The sequence below is a fragment of the Aspergillus homomorphus genome (genome assembly GCF_003184865.1).
Source record: "Aspergillus homomorphus CBS 101889 unplaced genomic scaffold BO97scaffold_38, whole genome shotgun sequence".
In the NCBI taxonomy this organism is placed as follows: Eukaryota; Fungi; Ascomycota; class Eurotiomycetes; order Eurotiales; family Aspergillaceae; genus Aspergillus; species Aspergillus homomorphus.
Window position 1 is genome coordinate 270,760 of NW_020291924.1, and position 21,952 is coordinate 292,711.

At 42.6% G+C, this 21,952-nt stretch overlaps 9 protein-coding genes across 9 annotated transcripts; 5 read left to right on the forward strand and 4 right to left on the reverse strand.

The window, feature by feature from the left end:
- The first annotated feature begins 330 nt into the window (after positions 1 to 330).
- On the forward strand, positions 331 to 1,207 carry BO97DRAFT_396496 (uncharacterized protein). Its single transcript, XM_025694089.1, has 2 exons — positions 331 to 908; positions 964 to 1,207. The coding sequence occupies exons 1-2, from the start codon at positions 387 to 389 to the stop codon at positions 964 to 966; spliced, it is 525 nt and encodes a 174-aa protein (XP_025548606.1). The 5' UTR covers positions 331 to 386; the 3' UTR covers positions 967 to 1,207.
- Positions 1,208 to 2,637: 1,430 nt separating this feature from the next.
- BO97DRAFT_416933 (uncharacterized protein) lies at positions 2,638 to 3,401 on the forward strand (the record flags this gene model as incomplete). Its single annotated transcript, XM_025696448.1, has 4 exons — positions 2,638 to 2,679; positions 2,729 to 3,003; positions 3,125 to 3,200; positions 3,393 to 3,401. The coding sequence occupies 4 exons, from the start codon at positions 2,638 to 2,640 to the stop codon at positions 3,399 to 3,401; spliced, it is 402 nt and encodes a 133-aa protein (XP_025548607.1).
- Positions 3,402 to 4,121: 720 nt separating this feature from the next.
- On the forward strand, positions 4,122 to 4,850 carry BO97DRAFT_480060 (uncharacterized protein). Its single transcript, XM_025700727.1, has 3 exons — positions 4,122 to 4,364; positions 4,416 to 4,663; positions 4,718 to 4,850. Exons 1-2 carry the CDS (start codon positions 4,137 to 4,139, stop codon positions 4,545 to 4,547), a joined length of 360 nt encoding a protein of 119 aa, XP_025548608.1. The 5' UTR covers positions 4,122 to 4,136; the 3' UTR covers positions 4,548 to 4,663; positions 4,718 to 4,850.
- Positions 4,851 to 5,272: 422 nt separating this feature from the next.
- Positions 5,273 to 7,223, reverse strand: BO97DRAFT_407771 (BCS1 and AAA domain-containing protein). Its single transcript, XM_025695703.1, has 5 exons — positions 6,611 to 7,223; positions 6,258 to 6,550; positions 5,728 to 6,209; positions 5,492 to 5,677; positions 5,273 to 5,427 (listed from the first exon to the last, which is right to left on the reverse strand). Exons 1-4 carry the CDS (start codon positions 7,199 to 7,201, stop codon positions 5,658 to 5,660), a joined length of 1,386 nt encoding a protein of 461 aa, XP_025548609.1. The 5' UTR covers positions 7,202 to 7,223; the 3' UTR covers positions 5,273 to 5,427; positions 5,492 to 5,657.
- A 1,029-nt stretch (positions 7,224 to 8,252) lies between these two features.
- On the reverse strand, positions 8,253 to 9,216 carry BO97DRAFT_169739 (uncharacterized protein). Its single transcript, XM_025690294.1, has one exon. It carries the CDS (start codon positions 8,820 to 8,822, stop codon positions 8,319 to 8,321), a length of 504 nt encoding a protein of 167 aa, XP_025548610.1. The 5' UTR covers positions 8,823 to 9,216; the 3' UTR covers positions 8,253 to 8,318.
- Positions 9,217 to 10,323: 1,107 nt separating this feature from the next.
- BO97DRAFT_407772 (uncharacterized protein) lies at positions 10,324 to 11,690 on the reverse strand. The gene is made up of 4 exons (XM_025695704.1): positions 11,385 to 11,690; positions 11,201 to 11,329; positions 11,067 to 11,150; positions 10,324 to 11,016 (listed from the first exon to the last, which is right to left on the reverse strand). Exons 1-4 carry the CDS (start codon positions 11,629 to 11,631, stop codon positions 10,520 to 10,522), a joined length of 957 nt encoding a protein of 318 aa, XP_025548611.1. The 5' UTR covers positions 11,632 to 11,690; the 3' UTR covers positions 10,324 to 10,519.
- Positions 11,691 to 12,291: 601 nt separating this feature from the next.
- BO97DRAFT_472480 (uncharacterized protein) lies at positions 12,292 to 12,711 on the forward strand (the record flags this gene model as incomplete). The annotated part of the gene is made up of 2 exons (XM_025700141.1): positions 12,292 to 12,340; positions 12,384 to 12,711. The coding sequence occupies 2 exons, from the start codon at positions 12,292 to 12,294 to the stop codon at positions 12,647 to 12,649; spliced, it is 315 nt and encodes a 104-aa protein (XP_025548612.1). The 3' UTR covers positions 12,650 to 12,711.
- Positions 12,712 to 13,095: 384 nt separating this feature from the next.
- Positions 13,096 to 15,142, forward strand: BO97DRAFT_374919 (aminoglycoside phosphotransferase family protein). The gene is made up of 3 exons (XM_025692962.1): positions 13,096 to 13,328; positions 13,377 to 13,990; positions 14,043 to 15,142. The coding sequence occupies exons 1-3, from the start codon at positions 13,120 to 13,122 to the stop codon at positions 14,999 to 15,001; spliced, it is 1,782 nt and encodes a 593-aa protein (XP_025548613.1). The 5' UTR covers positions 13,096 to 13,119; the 3' UTR covers positions 15,002 to 15,142.
- Positions 15,143 to 16,021: 879 nt separating this feature from the next.
- On the reverse strand, positions 16,022 to 17,484 carry BO97DRAFT_416938 (uncharacterized protein; the record flags this gene model as incomplete). Its single annotated transcript, XM_025696449.1, has 2 exons — positions 16,022 to 16,986; positions 17,049 to 17,484. The coding sequence occupies 2 exons, from the start codon at positions 17,482 to 17,484 to the stop codon at positions 16,022 to 16,024; spliced, it is 1,401 nt and encodes a 466-aa protein (XP_025548614.1).
- Positions 17,485 to 21,952: the final 4,468 nt, after the last annotated feature.

Consider the following 21,952-nt stretch of genomic DNA (forward strand, 5'->3'; position numbering starts at 1 on the left):
CACACGATGAAGGCTTATGGGACTGCCACGTTGGACAATAGGATAACAAGGGCTATCTAAATTCGTTTAGTCCACCGGCCGCAGCTGAATAAGGAAATTACAGTGATCAGGCCGTAGGACGGGAGGAATGAAGCATTCGTAACATTTCATTACAGCTGATCTTGTCTGGAAGATGACTCTACAATGAATGGACAATGAATGGACGACGGGAAGAATGAAGGAGCAAAGAAATTGTAAATAGTCATCAGATATATAGTCAGATCATTGGATCCCACAGGGTGTTTTATCCCTACTCTCCCGCTCTCCTTCTCCTCCAAACTTCACTTTTAAGATCGATTGAAAACAGCTTCTTACCAGAGTTTTGTCCAGCATTTGAAACAGGACAGATGGCAGAACATCATCTCAACAGTGATAATCACTGTCATCGCTGCAGTCCGGAATACTTTTTGCCCCTTAAGAAGTGGGTTGAAAAGTGTGCAGTCTCAGGGAAGCCTGAGATGGCAAGAAAAGCTTGTCAGACCTATTGTGCTACCATCCGGAGATCGGAGCTCGTGGTAAGGGAAGCTTCCATAACGATCTGCCCTCACGGAGCACTACGAATGATCGGAGAAGATATTCCTCCCGTACTCGGAAGTCAGGATCTGGCTGATCGTGCTTTGTTCAGGAACGCGACCGTCATATATAATATATTAAAATGGTTCAATGTGGAGACAGCTCATCAGATCCTCTTCGATAAGGGAGACAATGATCTATACGGTGGCCCTTTGCTGGTGTTCAAAGATAAGGATTTCAACTGCCTTCGGAATGCAGAAGCTGTCGTGGACTTGATATGGGAAGATCATCGCACGGTAGAGTCGGTGGTATCCTCAATTAAATTGGATCAATGGGACGATCCCAATCACACCCAGGTGCATACTCGAGTTGAGTACATAGTTCGAGTGATATGCTAACCTGCAAATACAGTGACCTTGAATCCATCGACAACACGCTGAGATTGACGTCTGGTGATAATTTGTTGGGTGCTTCTAATGGTTCTAAGTACACACTGAGGAGACTTGCGCTGGCTGGAAGGAAGTTTGGAGAGGCTGAAGAGAAGACAACTCGTCGGAATCACACTTTTCTCTATGATCTCTTTTGGGCGCGTTGCTTCCAGTGGCAGCAGATTAGACTGGTGGAAGCCTGATACAACTTCCAATTTTTCGTTCAGTCCTTTAGTTTTAGTGTACTCTGTTAGTGTTAGTTAACATCAGATTGGTCAAGAACATTTGTTATTGGTGTTACTAAACTGGACGGAGCATGTCCGGCAGACAAATCAATGACGTAATGAAGCACATCACACAGCTGAGTCAGCATTCTGAATAACTAACTAACTAACTCATGTTGCTTTGGCCGCATATCAAGGAATGACTTTTTTTTGAGGCCTCAATCTTTTGGCATCAGACAAAAAACTCTCAACTCTTTCCACAACGTGTCGCTCGTAGATAGCCAAGTCCACGTTGATATCATTTATAGATAATGGTTAGTCAGAAAAAGTCAGAACAAAAAACTCATAGACTGTGGTCAGGAGAGCTATGGCCCTCATGGTTACTTAGCCTTACAGGCCGCCAATTAACAGATTGAAGGCAATGGCAGACTCAAAGCTGTGGACGTACGTCCAAAGTGGATCCACATCCACTGCCACCAAACCGTAGCCTCGAATCAACTGTTCTAGGTCTCGGGGCCTAAAGCTAAAGCCTTCCCACCACAGCTTCCCGACCGCGGACGTCCATCTCCAGACTCGGAGCGCGCCTGAACACGGTTCCACAGATCTAGAGCTTGACTGGCCGAAAAGCACAGAATATGCGTATCTCCAGGCCCAGACCACGCCAAGTCAGAAAACGCTATTCCTCAATCTCTCGAAGGCCCAGGCACCCAAATTATGACAGTCGAATTATCGTAAATCCCGTCTAGCCTCTTTATTCTCGGAGAATATCCAATGGAGCCCTTTAAAGCCCTCATTTGAGATATACTCAAAACCCCTCCAAGCGATTATATTAAGAAGTAGTGATGGAAAACGGGCGCCGGCCTTCACCTTCAAATCAATCTCTACCGCTCGGATGAACCCCAAATAGCCTATGCTCGCTAGCCGTAATGATGGCAGCTACAGCACTGGACGCTTCAGTGGATAACATCATCATTGGCTTGTGTGTTGGTGTCGGCCACTCCCAATCTTTTAGCTGTATCTGCTCGAATTTCCCCTGCCCGTACAACAGCAACACCTGTGGCTATTCGTGAACAAACTCGGACCTATCGAAAATCAACAGGCCGGCTGTCCCAATCATCGTAAGCACACGATTGAGTTAAACGGCTACGCGTGATGCATCTCTGGGCTCATATTCCTAGGTGTCTTGATTGTTTGCTCTATAATAGTAGACACTAAGCATGAGCAATTCTAGGTATAGGTGAGCCGTAGACAGAACAGCAGGCGAGTTTAAGGCGCGGGCAACGAGAGCCACCAGACAAGGGTAACACCGGGCACGGGCGAGCCACAGGCAGTGAATGTCAGCAGGCTTAAATGGATGCGAGCAGAGTAAACCTCCAGGCAATAGTAACACCGCGCATGGGTGAGCCGCAGGCAGTGAATGTCAGCAGGCCTAAATGACTGCGAGCAGAGTAAACCACCAGACAGGGAGACAGCCGGTAAGCAGACAGCAGGCAAGACCGGACACCAGGCAAGACCGGACACCAGGCAAGACGGACACCAGGCAAGACCGGACACCAGGCAAGACCGGACACCAGGCAAGATCGGACACCAGGCAAGACTGAACACCAGGCAAGACCGGACACCAGGCAAGACCGGGACACCAGGCAAGACCGGATACCAGGCAAGACGGATACCAAGCAAAGACCGGACACGGGGCGAGCCCAGGCCGCCAGCGATGAGAGCCACAAGACGAGGGTGACACCGGGCACGGGTGAGCTGCAGGCGGTGAGTTTCGGTGGACCTGGGTGTTTGCGAGCAGAGTAAGCCACCAAGCAAAAGAAGCACCAGGCATGGTGACTCGCTCTCGCTCCAGTGATAAGTCGAGCGATTCTTCTCCATGGATTGCAATTGGACTAACTTACAAGTCCCAATATTGTGTAGTAACATTATCGACAAGATTCTCTTCTATCCGGAGACAGGAGCTTTAGTTGAACTACAAGTGCAGTTACCCGTCTCGGTGCGTCCTCGGGAACACCAGTTCAGCCGCTCAATAGTTATGACGGCTTTTTTTTTTGGCTTTATGTTTGCGGCCGTACACAGTATCGTTCTGAGCACTCCCGCTCCTGAAACAATACACTTAAATTGATGGAGTTGACTTCAATAATGCAACAATGTATCAGGGACATAGAATGATTGACAGGAATAATAGCTGTGGTAAATTACAAGATGTTCGATTCTGATCGGTCATAATCCGCGTAGACTACCTAGTGGAAATGGGAGTAAAGTGTGTCACATCACGAAGAGGGATACGGAGACTTCACGCTGCAACAAGCCTTCCCATTCTTTCTTTTCGCTCGAAACACGATGGATCAGCAACTCATACAATCTCTATTTGCAAGCATTACAACGCCACCCTCTGTTTCAACTGATATCAAAAGTCGAAACCTTGAATAAACCAATATCTTCTCGGGCTAATCAACAGTCCAACTCGGGCAAAAGATGAACACAACCAAGAACAGTCAGCAGATTCAAGTAGACAGCTTTGCCGCTCAACACACGAAACATGACTGTTTTAGGGTAGACTTTTGATTTAGGCGATTGAACACGATCGGTTGTGTTGAGAAATTGTATTCTTTCTCTATTCACGGTTCAAATGTTCAAGCCAACGTGTGCAACCAGTGCTTTCTATTCACGGGGCAGAGCAACTTATTTTCTCATTATCATGCCGAATCTATCACTGTTATACTTCGGTCAAATACCTTTGTTCAACACAAGCGTTGCATTATTCGAACACTTCAACCGCGTTGCAAAAACTCTAAACCAACGATAGAACCAATTCGCTCTTGATACTAAAAACTCGTGTGAGTTATACGTCAGATCCTTATAAAAGGAGTTTTGTAAGTGTGGACAAGGAATCAAATCGCAAGTTCAGGTCCATCTTTTTTTTGTGACAATGTCAGAGGACAACGAAACTAAGCTACCCAAGGTTCCCAATTCACCAAAGAAAGTGGTGCGACAGAAACGAGACCGGCGGAAGAAAAGCCTGATACATAAGGCCTATGAATACAGTAAGCTGTGCGACGCTGACATATGCCTCGGCATTCGGCTTCGAGATTCCGGGCAAGTTACGACGTTCCAGGCTGATCCGACTGGGTTTTGGTCGGGATTTTCATCTCATTTGGTAAGTGGTTTCCATCGTGGTTTCCATCGTGAGCTTACTAATACCAGCTAGGAGAGACATTACCCCCGGCCGGTACAGAAAACAGACAAGGATTTTGACGATCTCGCTGCTGGTGAAAGTGCTGGTGAAAGTGCTGGTGAAGAGGACAAGATCAGACCACTAGAAGACAAGGCCGTGCTTTAGTTAATGCGGGGATAGAGGGAGATACTGGCCTGTCAGCTCTCTTGAAACACTATCCTCTTCGTTTCGAATTTGAAGGAAGCTATCATTTCCCAGGTAATTGCGCGAGCACATAACCTGTACGTCAGCCTCCCTTGCAATGGCTACAATCCAGGATTGACACTTTCAATAAGCGCAGTGCTAGATCACAGCCGACGACCTCTTGAGTCAGGAAGTGAGTAAAGCTGGACTGAGCTCCCAGTTGCGCTTGATAAAGATTAATCGTCATTTTTCTTCCTCGCTTTTGTATTAATAGCAATTCCAGGCACAATTGATGATAATGCCTTACTTTCTTCTTGGACATGCGAATCTGTAGTATTTCAGCGCCATAAAGGCATGTCATAGTACATATTATACAAGTTATTTCATGCTCTACATTTGATCATGATTCCGACGCCGGAGGTAGGGCGGTGGCTACATAAACAAGCATCACCTCCAAAATACTCTTCAGCATTGTTCAATGACGGCTGAAAACAGTGTGATGGGGCATAGCTATCGGACTTGAATGTCTAGTTCGGCGACAGCTACGATGACAACCCCCAACTAGTGTGTACAGAGGGGCAAAAATCACAAGTTCAAAAATTACAGATCCTGGTACGATGAATGGGAGCATAATCCCCTTAGACTAATTTCTCAGGTGGAAATTCTTCGTCGACCGTATTAAACAGCAATCGCGTGTCAGAAGAAGACACCTTGACTTAGATGACTCATCACACATTGTGCGGAACCCGTCTTCAGAGTGGCACGTTTGCGCGTTCGTGTGACCCAGGACTCACATCATTTATCCTCCAGTTCGTGCCAAATTCCGAAACCACAAAGACATAGAGGTACTAGACAATATAAGGTGGGCTATGATTTCCTTCGAGTCGACATCTTATAATCCAGCTAACGTTACGCGTCATTTCTAGTCTCCCTGCCTACTTCTGAGACCCCCGGGTTCAGACTGGTAAAGCACTCGAACGTCATTTGCTTCAAGTGCTTTGAACCTTCCATTCCAGTCAAGCCACCATGAATATCTCGCCCTCATCCATATATGTCATCCAGTCGGTCACGTTACGCTCGGCCGACACTGGGTCATTTCTGAAGTGCAGAAGGTAATTCTGGAGCATCGCAGCGCTGTACGTATTCGGCTTAACCTTGGCAGCGAACGATTCCGACAATCGAACAATATCCTTCAGCGACCAACTTGAGAAGGCTGGTTCCAAAGAACAACAAATCTTCATATCATGGGGATCGACAATATAAAGGTGGTGGTCTGAAGGCCTCACAAAGAATGTTAGGAATTGTTCTTTGATATCTCTGCGGGTAGCAAAGTGGAAGGGAAAGACTCGGTCCACCCGGCCTGGGCGTTGGAGGGCCTTGTCAAGAGACCCTGGGTCGTTTGTGGTCATGATCAAGATTCGCCCTTCCTGGGCAGAGACACCGTCGATGATATTGAGGATTTCTGAGAGGCTTAGGCCACCCTGCGAACGGTCAGAGGAATCTGGATATTCATGGCTTCTATCATCGTCTGACGCATCTTCAACCTGGGAGAGAGACTCGCTGATATTGCGGTTCTCTATGCCGGCCTGATCCATATCCTCGAAAAGGACGAGACATTTCTCCGGTAGAGATAAAAACAAGCGGGTGAGGCTGTCACCGTCGACATTTTTTGAGTTGAGACTGACTGTGCAGATTTCGAGGCCTATCAGACTAGCAATAGCGAGGCACAGGCTTGATTTGCCAGTACCCGGTGGGCCGTGAAAAAGATACCCCCTTCGATATGGAATGCCACGTTTCTGGTACCAGGAACGAGTACGCGGATGGAGGAAGTCTGTCAGATCGTCGACAAGCGCATTCTTGATAAGTGGATCTATAATGATAGTCGAGAGGGGCCTTGGCATCTTAGATGGCAAACTCATCCACTGTCGTGCTGGTCCATCCTTGAGCCCCTGGCTTATGCGTACGCGGTTGTTGTTCGTCTCTATGTTGGCCCCCTGTATCTCCTGCAAGAGCTTTCGAAGGGCATGCTGACTCCAAGCATATAGATATAGCTTCTCCCGGTGATCAGTCCAAGGGCTGCCAGCTTCCTTGTACGGTTGACGACAGAAACCGAATAGAGTACCTCGATATCGGAAGAAGTGAATACCAGGAGGTGCAGGTGTGTAGCGAATAGGTTGAATCGTCTTCAGTTCCCTAATCTTGATCCAAAATTCCCGTTCGTCCTTCTCGAACTGGACAACCTCTTCCTCAGAAAGTTCCTTTTGCCGTTCGGTCTTTTGATCATCCTTGTCCCATGGAGAGACAAAGCTGACCTCGGTTCCTGCAATTGAGTCTTGTACTGTGCTCAATTCTGGCAACTGCGAGACCCAGCACATCACGTCCTTGTATAAAGCGTCGTGATATCTGATTTGAACTGAGGATGCAAAGGGAAGAAGAAAGTGATAAGGGCGGGTCCAGAATACCGGGAAAAAATACATGCAGGCCACGAAAAGAGCCACGGATGCAAGGAGAAAGATCGAGGCATTTGCATGGAGGTGAATTTTGACAAGACGAGCAAAGAAGCTGTAGCCGGGTAGAAGACTTTCAAGCAGGGCCTCAGGCGCTTCTAAAAGAGATACAATTTCCGTTGGATTCATGATTGATAGGGTTGGAAGAAAGAAGCGTTGAAGATGCGGTTTAGTCGATAATATATGATCAAGCAATTGGTTCAATCTATGTGCACGGTCGTAGCAGGTTGCGGGTTGGCAGGCCTACCAAATTGAGTACAGGGTAATCTTGATTCTGTTTTTATACAGTATCCGATGGTCCGTAATGTCAAATTACCTTGCTTGCGTAAACACTGCAGGACAAGATCGTTTCCTGCTTCTCATAGGGACATTTGTCCAGCTACAATGCCTTTATTCCGAAGGGCACTGCTGCATACCAATCAAGCGATCTTGCATACACAAATTAAGTTTTACTGTATGCATGCTGTCTGTAAGCCGCAGTATTCTAGTTAAGTCCGATCTACTGACTCGCTTTAGAACGGGGTGGATCGAAAACCAGGCTACTGCAATATTCGTTACGGTATTGTTCTGTTAAGCGCGAAAAACTACTTCCAGATTCGTAGTTATCACAAAGTACAGCCTTTTCGCATGATCCACAAACACCAAAGACAATTTTCGTGTCCGCACTGGCGACAACAGCGTCCAGAGGGACCGTCTCCTCTTACTCCCTTCTCACAGACAAAGCAAAATATCAGGCTTATAGCGCGCATTCGAGGATGTCGACGAACAACTTTGTTTCCTGGGGCTGTTCTTCCGCAGTACATCTCCTGGAAACCAGGTTAGTATTTGCAAATTCTCGCCAGGCTGTTCTGTCTTACCTGTTCATTTAACAAGATTTGACTTGGAGGCATCGTTTCTCTTCCTGTTTATTCCCTGGGGCTTTCTCTTATCAATGTGAAGATTCACTTCAAGAATCTGTTTGTGCTATTGATGAAGAGCTTACTAGAAATATGGAAGCGAGTACCGGGCTTCAGCAGCTTCACCTCGACATAGGTAGGAGAGAAGAGACACAACAAGGAAGATAAACCAACAGCACAATATAGCTAGGGCAAGCAACATACTCGAACAGAACTTTTGCTAAGAATATTATTGATTGCGAATGAATGAACCCGATAGCTTGACTCTTTATAGATCATGCAAGACACTGTATAATTCCCGACAAAAGCAAGCACCATTATACTTTTCAAAAAAAAAGGGGTGAAGACTATCAGCGACTAGGTACATGGCATCTACATATGCAATCTGAGTTTGATCCTTGCTCAGACTGACAAATCAAGAGCCCATCACTTGGTTTCACCCTGAGGATCCTCCAGGCTGACTCTGGTACCATAGACCGGGCGTTATCAAGATTAAGCTGCAGTATAGATTGATCGAGTGGTTCGAGATTTCCGGCTTGAACGTTGAGAGGACAGGAAATAATATGACTCTTCCCAGGGCTTTTTCGAAGGCGAGCTGAAAATAGCAAGTATGGCCCATACTCGTTTATGACAAGTCCGCGATAGGCTTCAAAAAAGGATATACCGAATTCGGTTTCGGCTTTGACAACGTTAAGGAGTTTTCTTCCATCTTGTAAGGATGTCTGAATCATTGGATCGATATTTGCATACCCAGATGCAGTTGTGATTGTAGGTTCAATTCTCCTTGACGTGGTTTTAGTGGTTGGTCGAGCGAGGCAGGGTTTCAAGATTGCAAAAAAGCTTAAGCAGAACATATTGGACGGTCGACAAAGACTGTAAGATCACATCTGAAAACTGCATGCGCGATTCAACTTTCTAGGAGTTGCGGTGAGCATGGAGAATCCCGGCTTTAAGAACTGACTGGTATTTCCTTCATGTGGGCTTCTTTATCGCGGCTTTCGGCAATGGTGATGAGAGCGTTACACTATGCGGCCCTGTACAGGAGTAAATTATTCTTCAATTTGATGTTTTGGAGATACTATTGAGGAATAACCCGAAAAGTCAATACAGCCGTTATGCTAAAGTGCGAAGGCTGGACGCGGCACCGTAGTTCCAGGAAGCATGCATATAGATGGCTTATGTTTTAGTACTAGGTTTTGACTCGGTAGAACTCAGAGCTGCAGTTGCCAATCAGAAGACGTAGGAAAGATGATTGACGATGATGAGGAGGAGGAGGAGGAGGAGGAGGGGGGGGGAATCATGCATTGCCTACTAGTTCGCTGGACATTAGGACGGTTTTGGTTAAGAACGCACCAATACATAAAAACCCCCAGAAGCGTAGTTTCTGTTTAGGTCCTAGAAATTTGGGTACGAGATGAACTTGTTTAAAATGCCAAGAACCGGTGCTGTGCGTGAATTGGTGCTGTGCGTAAACCGGTGCTGTGCATAAACCGGTGCTGTGCGTAAACCGGTGCTGTGCATAAACCGGTGCTGTGCATAAACCGGTGCTGTGGTGTAAGCCGGTGCTGTGCGTAAACCGGTGCTGTGGTGTAAACCGGTGCTGTGCGTAAACCGGTGCTGCTGCTAATCTGTCCTTTCTGGCTTAAGAACAGTTGAAAAGACTACGATGACAATTTTCTTTTTCAATCTCTATTACCAAGAATTAGTGTCGTACATTGCACAAGTTTATTGTACACTGGCAGGTGTCTTGTGTTGGATTCTCACTTGTTAGTAAAAGTTGGGTTAGGATTTAATCAGACATAACTGCCCCGCTTCACTTATGCCCAAGGTCTCCCTAGAGAGTAGATAATCACATGACTCATTCACCTCTCTTGCCCCTCCAGCGGGGCAGGATGTCAATCGCGCATCAAACGGCCACGTACCAACCACAGAGTAGTCGACAACAAGCGTTAATCCAGAGGCACTTTACAATACTCCAAGCGTGTAAGGGACTATCGATAATCGCAGCAATACTTGGAAGGTCTTATCTACGAACATCAACAATCAAGACGGAAAATGGCAGCGAGCGTACCTAGCAAGTCCCATCTTAACCTAGAAAAAATCAGCGATCCTCTAACCGAAAACTTACTGGCCAAGCTGGCTTCATGGTGTGAGACTGCCAATTTTGCTCAAGAAGGAGAAAACTTGGAAAAATGTGTTGATGGGAAACTTGCGAGCGTTTGTCGGCAGCTACTCGATACGCTGGACCTTGAAGAAAAGGTATGAAATTTCTTACATTATATTAAACAAATCTGACTTAGCAAGATAAAAAATCGTCGCTGGGGCTATACAGTACTACGAACCGGACCTGGTCCAGCTCGGTTTCACAACACAGCCGGCCCAGCGTACCTTCTTCCCATTCGCATAATAACGGGTTCTCCCACCGTGTCAGGGCTGCAATTACAACCGGGTTGGATACTTTATATAACACACGAAATTGAAGTTGGACCTGGGCTGGATGGGCTTTTCATCGCCGAATTATGACCAACCCAATGCACTGCGATACCAACACTTAGGAACTTCCGAGATCTGCACACGTTCGATTGACCATATGTTCATCACATGTACCCGCGAAAAATGGGTTGTCGCAAGGAAATTGCTTCGCAGGCGGTTGAGCTGCCGGGAAAGGTTCACTAGAAGGGTATACTAAGGTTGCTAAGTCAAAGGCGATCGATGTCGGCATATCGCTATGAGCAGGGTCCAAGTTTGAAATATCGAAGGGTTGAGCCGGAGTCGCAAAGAAGCTGTTGTCATCCATAACTGCAAGCTCAACACTTGAAGCTATAATGGGATCGTACACTTGCCTTTGAACAAGGCTTGATAAATCAAAACTTGGCACAGGCTCCGATGTCGTATTTTTTTCATGTGCCTCCACGAGTGTTGAAAGGTCGAACCTTTCAACAGAGTCAATCCTTTCCAGTGTAGCGCTTGGTTCAAGGAATCCATTTTCCGGAATTGTTGAGGAGTTGGATGTCTTCGACGAATGCGTGACGTCCTCCATGTTCTCGTCTGCATATATGGTGAGATACTTCAGCGGCACCACCATTGGGCTCACTAACTGGAATATCCATCTTCAAGACCTCCGGTCGCAGTGGCCCGTTGGATTTCTTGAATGGGTTGGGTTATTTTGAAAGAGTAAGATGCTAACTCCGTCAGGTCTGTGGCCTGAATTGCTTAGATGAAGTTTGCTCACATAGTATCCCATCTTCAATGCATTCCAGTCCCCGCGCTCGACATCGATTTTTTGATAAATGCTCAGCCACATTGCGTTGCTGCCGGAATTTTTTATGACACTGTGGGCAAGGGTACCTTTTCAGATCGTCTGGATGAAAGTCTTTGTCAGTCGTTTTGATGAATACGGATAAAGGGGCACGCACGCGTTTGCACATGTCTTTTGTGCGCAAATGATCTGGCAAATCGGCGAGAGCAGATATCGCAGATATATCTTACATTGGCATCTTTTCGTGCAGCTGGAAATAGGCGTGTGTAGCTCTCTGAATGCCGCTTACAGCGGCTACTGAATTCCCATAAGTGTTCACGGAGACAATCTTTCGATCGTGCACCATAGTATCGTCGTTGGCAGCACGATACTGGGCATTCCAAAGGTATACTCTCAGCACTCATGACCCTGGAGGAAGTCTCTGAAAGATATTCAGATAGCGTACTGGATCAATGGGATACAGTCGCAGGTGGAAATAGTGACTGTAAGGATGTCAAAACGGTGTTGGTGCGGGGTTCCGCGGCAGTACTGCACGTGATTTTGGTTAATCTCCAGACTGGTTTGACGGTCACACAGCACCGGTTTTTAGCAAGGATAGCGTCTTAGCACTGACTTACTATGAATACATCTTATTTGGGGATGTGTGACCGGTGCTGTGAGGTCTTGGAGAACTAATCATATCTAAGCTTGGCGCGCTTCTGCGTTTATCCTAGGGTGCAAGCGTAACATCAGCGAAAGCTTCGACTTTGTTCATGATACTGGACATCTTACATCCTGCGCAAAGGAGCACTTGTATCTGCTAAAATACCGCTAAGTGCTGCGAGCTGCAGGTGATATCACAGCAAGTGCACCCTCTGCTTCCCACTCGTCATTCAATAGATACTTACATTGCAATGTCCTTGTAGGGGGAAATGCCTCGACGTATCAGCTATATAAGAGTTTTCATTTGTCCTCATTATTTTCTATGTACACTCCAATCGTGTCTTTTCCCATGCCAATTTCCTTCCGCAACACAGAACCAGACTCAATATTTACTTTCATCTTTCCAGTTCTACCATTCGACAATGTCACGCCGAGCATGGAACAGTGTGATGGAAGCGATCACAGGCCGGGGTTCCAAAGTCTGGGAGAAACTTGCTAAACCGACAGTCGGGAGAGGCCAAAACTCAATGGCCGAAATCAGCAAGTGATTTGGAAAATCACGGTGTCCGCTTCGATTATGATGGCACTATTGAAGAGAACGGCCATGTGTACCACAAATACCAGGTCCAGCCGAATGCTGGAAAGATTCCCAGTTCATGGAAAGACTGGAGAGATAAGAATGGGGGGACTCATGCCGTCATCGGAACCGTTAAAGTCAAGCAAGATGCGACAAAAGACGACGTTGATGAGGCACTCAAGTCACTTGAGGAACAGCTTTGAAGGCACTGTGAGTCATCAGTTCCTCAAGTCTAACTGACTGAAATTAATTATGGTCTTTGAAGTCTGGCACTGATACAAAATGGCAGTCATTGTTCTCGGCGATTGTCGAAAGCTAGAATTGTGGGTTTACGATTGATAAGGAGATTCGAGTATCTGAGCGGGGTTGGTATGATGGGCATTTGAATGTATCCACTCTTTGGCCTAGCCTTATAACTATTTTGAGATTGTATGGGTTTTCTTCCCGATGTAGCCAAACAACATATGTAAAATATGGAGACAAACGGGTCAAAACAGGCAAGGGACTAGATTGCCAATGTCGGCCGGCCCACATCAATCAGCCATCAGACAGACGACATGCGGAAACATGTTTTTCCGACACGGAATAATTTCCCTTAAATTGGCCCTGTGCAACGGACCCCCAAACCAAGTCTATTCATCAAGCGGATCATATCCCTCGATGCTCCTTTTTCATGTCGCTTTCTCATCTGACAGCTAAAAGCTCCAATATGAAGAAATGTTCTGTCAACACGCGAAAATTTCTGGGCTCTTTACGGCCTCAAACTTTTCGCTTTCACAAGCTTGGGAACCAACAGCATGCGAACGCCTCGACGAGATGTGGGCGAAAATCAAGTGTCACACTCCATGATGAATTCTTCCGGTACACTTCAGGGAGATGGATGTAAGTGCTGAGATACTAGGCTTCTTGCAAAAAACTGACGTTCTAAAGATTCAATGAACATCTTCGTCTATCAGAACGATTCCTTGAGTTTGACGTTTCTGCACTTCAGGATGTCATTTCTGCTGCATCCGGCCGTTTGAAATCCGATCTGAAAACCTTTGTTAAGCTGTCAGAAGGCGGATTCAACCGCGTGTTCGAGGCCACTTTCAGCGATGGAAAGTGTGTTATTGCGCGACTTCCATATCCAAGCACAGTACCAGAACACTATACTGTAGCGAGCGAAGCGGCAACGTTAGACTATCTTCGCCTACATGGTATTCGCACACCAGTGGTTTATGGGTGGTGTTCGACAAAGGCGAATCCCGTTGGAACAGAATATATCATTATGGAAAAGCTGGAGGGTACCCCACTCGGCGACAAATGGTTCTTAATGACACCAAAGGAACAACATAAGGTCATGAAGCAGATAATCGAATGGGAAAAGCAATTGATGTCACTGCAGTTTCCTGCGTCTGGAAGTCTTTATTATACCAGAGACCTTTCATCGGAGAGCAGGATACAACTCGCGGATCCCAATGACAGAGCATTCTGCATAGGACCGACAGCTCATTATAGCTGGTGGCATGACAAAAGGGACTTACTGAATATCGATAGAGGACCTTGTGAGTGAATAGTCTTCAAGAACTGTACTGTTGACAATACTGACTACGAAAGGGTTGTCATCAATTGACATTTTCCGAGCAGCTGGCGAACGTGAATTAGCTTGGACCAAAGCCTATGCAAAACCTCGCTTGCCCTATGACCGGCTCTATAGAGAGATCTATCATTTCAAGCACGTATCACCTGATAGCCATATCACCGACCTTACCAACTATCTTCAAATGGCACGCTGCTTAGGGTATGCAGACAACTCAACTATGAATCGACCTGTTATGCGCCACCCTGATTTTCAACCAAACAATATTCTTGTGTCTGAGACAAATGATATTATCGGACTTATAGATTGGCAGCATTGTTCTATTTTTCCTCTAGGTATCGTTGCGGGCATACCAACTCATTTCCAGAATTATGGCGATCCCGAGTCGGAGATGCTGAAACAGCCCGAGCTTACACTCCCACCAAATTATGACTCTTTACCTTCACCCGAGCAAGCATCTTTATTAGAGATCCGACGGAAAAGGCTGGTACATTTTCTTTATGCCGCGTTTACCAAAAGGCTAAATAAGGATCATTATGACGCCATCTTCGACCAGTCTGTCATTCTTCGTCAACGGCTATTCAAGTACGCTGGTACACCCTGGGAGGGAGACTCAATATCGCTGCGAGCAGAACTCATTCGCTCTATACAGAATTGGTCGATAATTGCGCAGACTACCGGTGCAGAGCAAATTCAGAGTGCTTGCTCGGTTGCTCCGGTGGGTTATTCAGAGGAGACTATCCAGGAAACACTGAACTTAGATGCTCGCCAAAAAGAAGCTGATATTGCGATCCAAGAAATGAGGAATATCTTAGAGGTTGATGTTCTAGGTTGGGTTCCAAATGATGATTATGATGCTGTTAAAGGAATGGCTCATGATATGAAGACCAGAATGCTTGAAGCGGCTGAGACTCCTGAAGATGTTATCGGTGTTCGAGATCATTTTCCGTTTGATGACTTCGATGAAGTGGCTTGAGGCATTGAAAGGATTCTTTAGGTGTTCATGTCATTTTGACGACAATACTTCTGTTCGCGACGGCATTAGCACGCTCAACTTGCCATATTTTTTATCATTCGGAGCAGTGTAGAATCACCACTTTCACAGCAGTATAATGCCAGTATTGTTATGCTATAGTCTTTGATTGCCTCCTACGTCTCCTTGAAAGACAATTAATCCTACCATTTCCATACCTTCATAGTCTCTTCACGGCAGTCACTAGCCCTAATGAAATCCAGCTTCGATTCTCATCTGATGAGGAAGACCGAGAAAATAGATCCGAGGAGATTGAGAACATATTGCATCCCAAGGTATTCAGAACTGCCGGAGTTACCTACATGGTGAATAGCGGCACAATTATCAAGGAATAAAATGATGTACATCAACTTGCAGCACTTTCACGCAATCGATACAAGTGAAACTGAATCACCGAGCGAAAATTGTAGCGCAGAAAGCCAGGAATAATGCAAGCCATTTGCCATACTTGCGCTTGTCCTGGTCAAGTGTTTGGAAAAGCGGGCTGTGCTACGGCCGCAATTCCAATTAGCAGGGGTGGAGGAAGGGGCCACGTCAGCCAACCTGAGAAAGACCTCGAAATCGAGATTAGAATGGGGGGTCTTGTCGCAAAGAAGAGAGGGTTGTATTATGAGGCACTTACGCTTGACGTATAAACCTAGGCGCCGGGCATCCGGCGCTGAAATCGTTTGCCTGCATAACACTCTAGTTATCGAGATAGGAGGTGCGTCGTCAAAGGTTAAGACAACAAAACAACAAAAGGATCCAGAGACCAAAAGACCCTACCTCTATTTGTGGCTGGAATGGCCGACTATGTCTTGAATGATGTCTCCTTGCCTTTAACAGCTCCATAATGATTGAAAGAAAGACTCCCAGCAGCATTAGACGATTCCAAATAATATTCGTAGTATTCTCTCTTGCATACACTAAGAGCCATTCACGAATCCAGACCCTCTCTTATCAAGGTCTCCGCCCTCTTCAAGATCAATCTCTTGCCTTATGCCGTAACTTAGTCGAATAGTGGACTTGCAGGGATGAGACAGTTCGGTCAGGAAAATAGTCCGCAATCTCAACCCATGACATTGCTTCTCTTTCTTTCAGCCGAACCAACAGCGCATTCTCATCGGATGTGTATGGCCTTTGTTTTCCAGAAACTCCCCCCGGATGCGCCTGGTGCGACGCCGAACTCGTGTCAGGCACAAAGGTGAAATAATACGCAGGTTTCACGCCAGAATCTGATACAACTGTGAGCAGGGCGTTTCCGCGAATCCCGTGGATATCACGGGTACAATGGCACGAAGCGGGAATTGAACCTTCCGAAGGGCGAGAGACACGCCTAAGAGCAGGCGTCCGGGTCTTCTTCATCTTCGAAATCGAGCCTTCAGTGCGACGGGAAAATGCATCTGGACTATTGCGATTGATGGAGGCTTGGCCTGAGCGAAGTCGCTTGTTGCATGCTGCCGCAGCGGCCCTTGTGCTTGCCCTGGTGGCTCTTCGCTGCTTCCATGAAGGCGCGGGTACAACCACAGCTACTGACGGATAGCGTAACGGGCCGTTGTACACTCGGGTTGTTCTAGCACCAGAATTTTCCGGACTAGGGCACTGGTTGGAGCAATTCGAGCGAGAAGAGAGGCCAGATGTATCTGACTTGGCTTCAGCCCTACTGGAACTAACAGCCCGCCCCGAAGCATCTATTGCACTGGTGCATAAAACATCACTTAGTTCGGGTGACTGGGACTGGTTCGTGATCATTCCACCATTTATGGGGCCGCTGTACTCTGAAAGAGCCCGTGTGATCGACGAGCTTTCCTGCACGGATTCTCGATGGCAATCATAAGTTGTGGATAGGCTGCTAGTGGCATTGCCCGCTTGTCTGGATGCAGGCGCGGTGACACAGGGAGCGCGTAGATATTCAGCTATTTCCGCACCTTTGCTATAAGACACGAAATCTGGAGCATGTCAGAAAAAAGAGGGGTTATTCATGATACTATCGAGTATTATACCAACTTACTTGGCAAGCCATTCTCCTGTAAATCGAGAGAAACATGATCCAATTGGTCTGGGCGGCAGGGTATTGGTGTCGCCGAGGTATCTTCGAATAGCACTGGCTCGGATGAAGCTAGGCAAGAGCCTCTATTATCCGACTGAATATCAAGAGTGGCTGGGATGATTGGTGCGATAGAGGATTCGGTATCTTTCGTCGTTCGATGCTCAGTAACGCCATAGAGCCTATCAATCTCAAAGTCAAATGTATTCCATAGATAAGCGGTCCCGCTAGATGGCCGGTCCTTTCTTGAATTCGCCTGGGGCGGTCCTGGGACTATCTCAGTGGAAGAAAAATGCTGGAAGGTCTGTGGAATGTGTGTTGGGGGTGACTTCCTCCGATTGTTGCAGGGCGGCTGGCTTGGACCATTGTAGAACTCGATCTGGTCAAGATTCACTCTCATTTTGTACAATATACAGACAAGACACGGGAAGGATAAATCATAGTAGTTTAGAGCGCGGTAGGTTGGAGTCAAACAGTAGAGAATTGATTGAAACGCTACCCAGTCGTAACTTGGGATCCAGAAGATGGAAGAGACATAAAATAAGAGGTCTACCATACCTTTATAAGACTGAGATGACATGTGAGTACGATAGTATGATACTCGGCCGCGCAGCTTCTGGTAGGCTTCGTACTACCGGAGGCATGCGTTGTCTGCGCCTTATCGAATCGGCTCCGCTTGTGTCAGGCGCAGAAGCGGGAATGGGTCCGATAGTAATTTGAACGCCTATAGGAAGGCTTCAGACTTTTACTACCCAGATTGGAAAAATCCTTTTTTTTTTCTTTTGGGAAAATTAAGGAAGGGCGCATCCTCCGAGACAGCAAGTCATACGACAGGTTTGGCCTGTTGTTTGCAGGCCACGCAGGTCACTCGGGCATGCCTAGTTCAAATTCTCCCGTTCAGCCCCAGGGCGGTTTGAGGCATTTTTGCGGTTGGTCAGTAAGTCAGAAGCTGAGCTACTGAGCGATTGACTGCGCTGCTTGACGGATATGTCCGGTAGAACTCGAGCTAGGTTTGCGGAACGATACGAGATCAGGAGCACTGCGTTGCCCTGGCGATTAGACAAAAGGCAGAGCTAAAGTACTGAGTCCCACAACGACAGCACTTGTCTTAATTTCAAACAGCATGTCAATTTCTTCTCATCAGGAATGGCCGAGAAAGTAGACTCGAGGGAATGGGGAACATATCGCATCCCAATGTGATCAGAACTGCCGGTGTTCTATCGTATAATCAACAATGACAAAACCACCAAGGGATGAACTGATAAACATCTGACCACAGCACTTTCACATATCCAGTGCGGGTGAAACTGGATAGCCGAGCGAAAATGTAGCACAGAAGCCAAGGACATTGCGTGCTATTCGCCATTAATTTTGGGCTTGTCCTGGTCGTTCTGGTCAAGTGCTTGGAGAAAGCGGGCTGTGCTAAAGCCGTAGCGTAGAAACTTCTGCGACTAGCAGGGGGCGAAGCAAGAGGCCACGTCAGCCGATCCGAGTAAGACCTGAGAAGTGAGATTAGGAAGGGAGATGATGTTGCAAGATGAGGGTTTCCGTCGAGCGACGCACCCCCGCTTTATATACATGGCAGACGTTGTGCGGTGGGCGGTAGAAGAAGGCAGTTCCTGATCAGGACTAGCGGATAGTGCTAAGCCTGTTACGGACAGGCTAAACCGCGAACAGCCGGCGCGATGCCGTAACAAGCGCGGGCAACGCAGGCGCTAAACCTAGAGAAGCGGGCGCCGAAAACGGCCGCGCTCCAGCAAATCGCAGTTTTACTTTTTAGTTAATTATTAATTAAAAATATCTAGTTATTTCTAGTAGTGCTTTAGTAGCTTATTTTTTAAATTAATATATTTTTTCAATTACAGTATTTTTTTATTTACAGTATTTTTTTAATATTATCTAATATAATCTTTCTAATCTGTAGTTAATTTAATATTAATTTATTATTTAAAAGATAATAAATAACTAGTTTTATAATTTATTTAATATATAATACTTTAAATCTTTTACATTTAATTAATTAATCTATATAATTTTAATATTTTATTTATTCTCTTATCTTTATAAAGATATTTAAATATCTTTTTTAAATAAAATATTATTTATTTACTTTATATAGTTATAGATCTCTGAGAATTATATTATTTTCTTAAGATTTAATAATATATATAAATATACAGTTTTATTAGTAGTTATATATCCTAAAATTAAAATATATAATTTTAATAATTTAATCCTGATTTACTACTACTCTATTAAGGATTTATAAAGATATTTTAATATATAAAAAATTAAATACTTAAACTAATAATTTATTTACTATTATATAATAGTAATAACTATTATTAATTAAAGTTTACATAAACTAGATTCTATTTATTCTAGTATTAACTAGAAATAGTAATATTTTATTTTTTAATAATTTTTTAATTTCTTCTTATTTCTATTTACAGCTTAGAATAGAAGCTATTTTTTTTCTAAATTATTTTTTATAATTATATTTTTTTAGTAGAGGATTCTATTACTAAATTATTATTATTTAAAACCCTTATTTTTTTAATATTAGTAATATATTTATTCTTTTTTCTACTTAATTTTATTATAACTTATATAAAATTTAATAATTAAACTAGTAAAAGAATATAACCTATAATTTAATATTCTTATTTTCTATATTTTAAATACTTTTCTTTAGTATATTATTTACTAAATTTTTTCTAAGTTATTTATTATATTTATTATAATAGTTTTATATAGAGTTAACAGGATCCTATATATAATTTAATATAATTTATTATAGTAGTAGATAACTAGTTTATTTTATTATTAAATCTCAGAGAATATAGGTAATATATTTATTTAATTTTATTAATATTAAGAATATTTATATTAGTATTAATCTTATAAAGTTAAAAGATTAAATTTAAAAAGATAATTAGAATATTATAATTTATCAGGGCTTTAAATATAATTTTATTAAGTATATCTAAAAAAATCTATTTTTTTAATTTTATTATATTACTAAAGAATACTAATATCTATAAACTTCTTTTCTAATTATAAAAAAAACTTTAAAAAAATTATATTGTCTGATTAATATATTTAATATAACTGTCTTATTATATATATCTTAATATTTAGATATTTATAAATATTTTTAAGATAATTAAGTAAAGTCTATAGTTTACTAATATTTTAATATAGTTTTATAAAAATTCTGGTATTCTTCTATACTAGTTTTTCTAATTTAAAGAATATATATATAAATTAATTTTGGGATAAACTAATAACTTGCTTATTTATACTTAATTTATTTTTTATTATAATATATTATATTAGCTAGTTATTAGAGCTATTATTAAATAATATAAAATCTAATAAATATATTTTTAATTAATAGATTACTTTTATTCTTAGATATTCTAGTATTAATTTAATTATTAACTAGATTAGTATTACTTATTTTTTATTTATTATAGTAATTAATAGTAGAAAAATTTTATATATTTTAATATTATCTTAAGATAATAGATTTATTTCTTTTATATAACTTTTTACTATTTATATTATTTTTTCTTTTTATTTTATATTATTTAAGTTTATATTATCTATTATAATAGTATTTATATTTATACTAAAAGATTTATTAATTCCTAGCTTTATATTTTATAAGAGATTAGAGATAATACTAATAATAGTTTAATTTTTTTTTATCTAGTATTTATTTTTTCTAATATTTATCTAGTAATCTTAATTTTATAATTTAAAAGAATCAGAAATTTTTTATATATAAAGAAATAAAATAAGACTTAAATTTAATCTAACTAGATTATAAAACTATTTATAAAAAGCTTAGAAAGAGAGAGTTCTTTATAGATATATTTCTATATTAGTAGACTAAGGTTATGTGGTTTATGTAACTAATAGCAGGCACTGGCCTGTGACAATATCTTAATCTTAATCTAACTTTAATCTATTAATTAGATCAAAATATAAAAATAAAATTAATAATTAATATAATAATTAATTATTATATTTAAATTAGGTAAAATTAGACAAAAACTAGATTAAATTAAATAAAAATTAAATACAATTAAATAAAGATTAGATAAAAATATTTGATTATTTTATATTATTTTTTTAAATAAATTTAGTTATAAAGAAATCTAATTTATAGATAAATTATTAATTAATCTAAATAAAAATAAATATTTCTTATATCTAATTATTAACCTGTAGTCAGGTATAAAAATTTTGATTAACTTAACCTAATCTAGCTGTTAGCTACTCTACTTTAAATAGATTTAGAAAATTTATTAGTTTCTTATTTATTATTAAACAAGGTCTTAATTATATATATATTTGATTGAAGATTATCTATAAGATATTATATATTTAATATATTTTAATAATTATTTAGAAAAGAGCTTAGATTTTCTTCAACCACTATAACAGTCAACTCTTTTATAATTACTATTTTTCACTGCATCAGACTTCATTCCTTTATTTCAAAAAAGTAGGCAAGTTTTGATATTTGTTATCTTTTGGTATATCTTCAAGTGCAGCTGTCTTCACTTTTATGTCTAATCATAATACAGGGTGGTGCATCCGTGCGTGACCTAGTAAATGGCTGGTCCAATAGCAGCTTGGCACAGACTTGATCAACCTCACTTGGCAATAATCACACTGGTTGTATTATTTTTGGACTCATCCGAGCCAGCCGCTTATACCTAGCTTTCAAGCTGCCGAGGGGCGTAAGAATACTCTAGGCTTTTCATTGAAGCCGAATTACCGTAACTAAATCCGGTATACACACTAATGAAATTTAGATATTTATTAGGGTTTACATTAGGGTTTACATTAGGGTT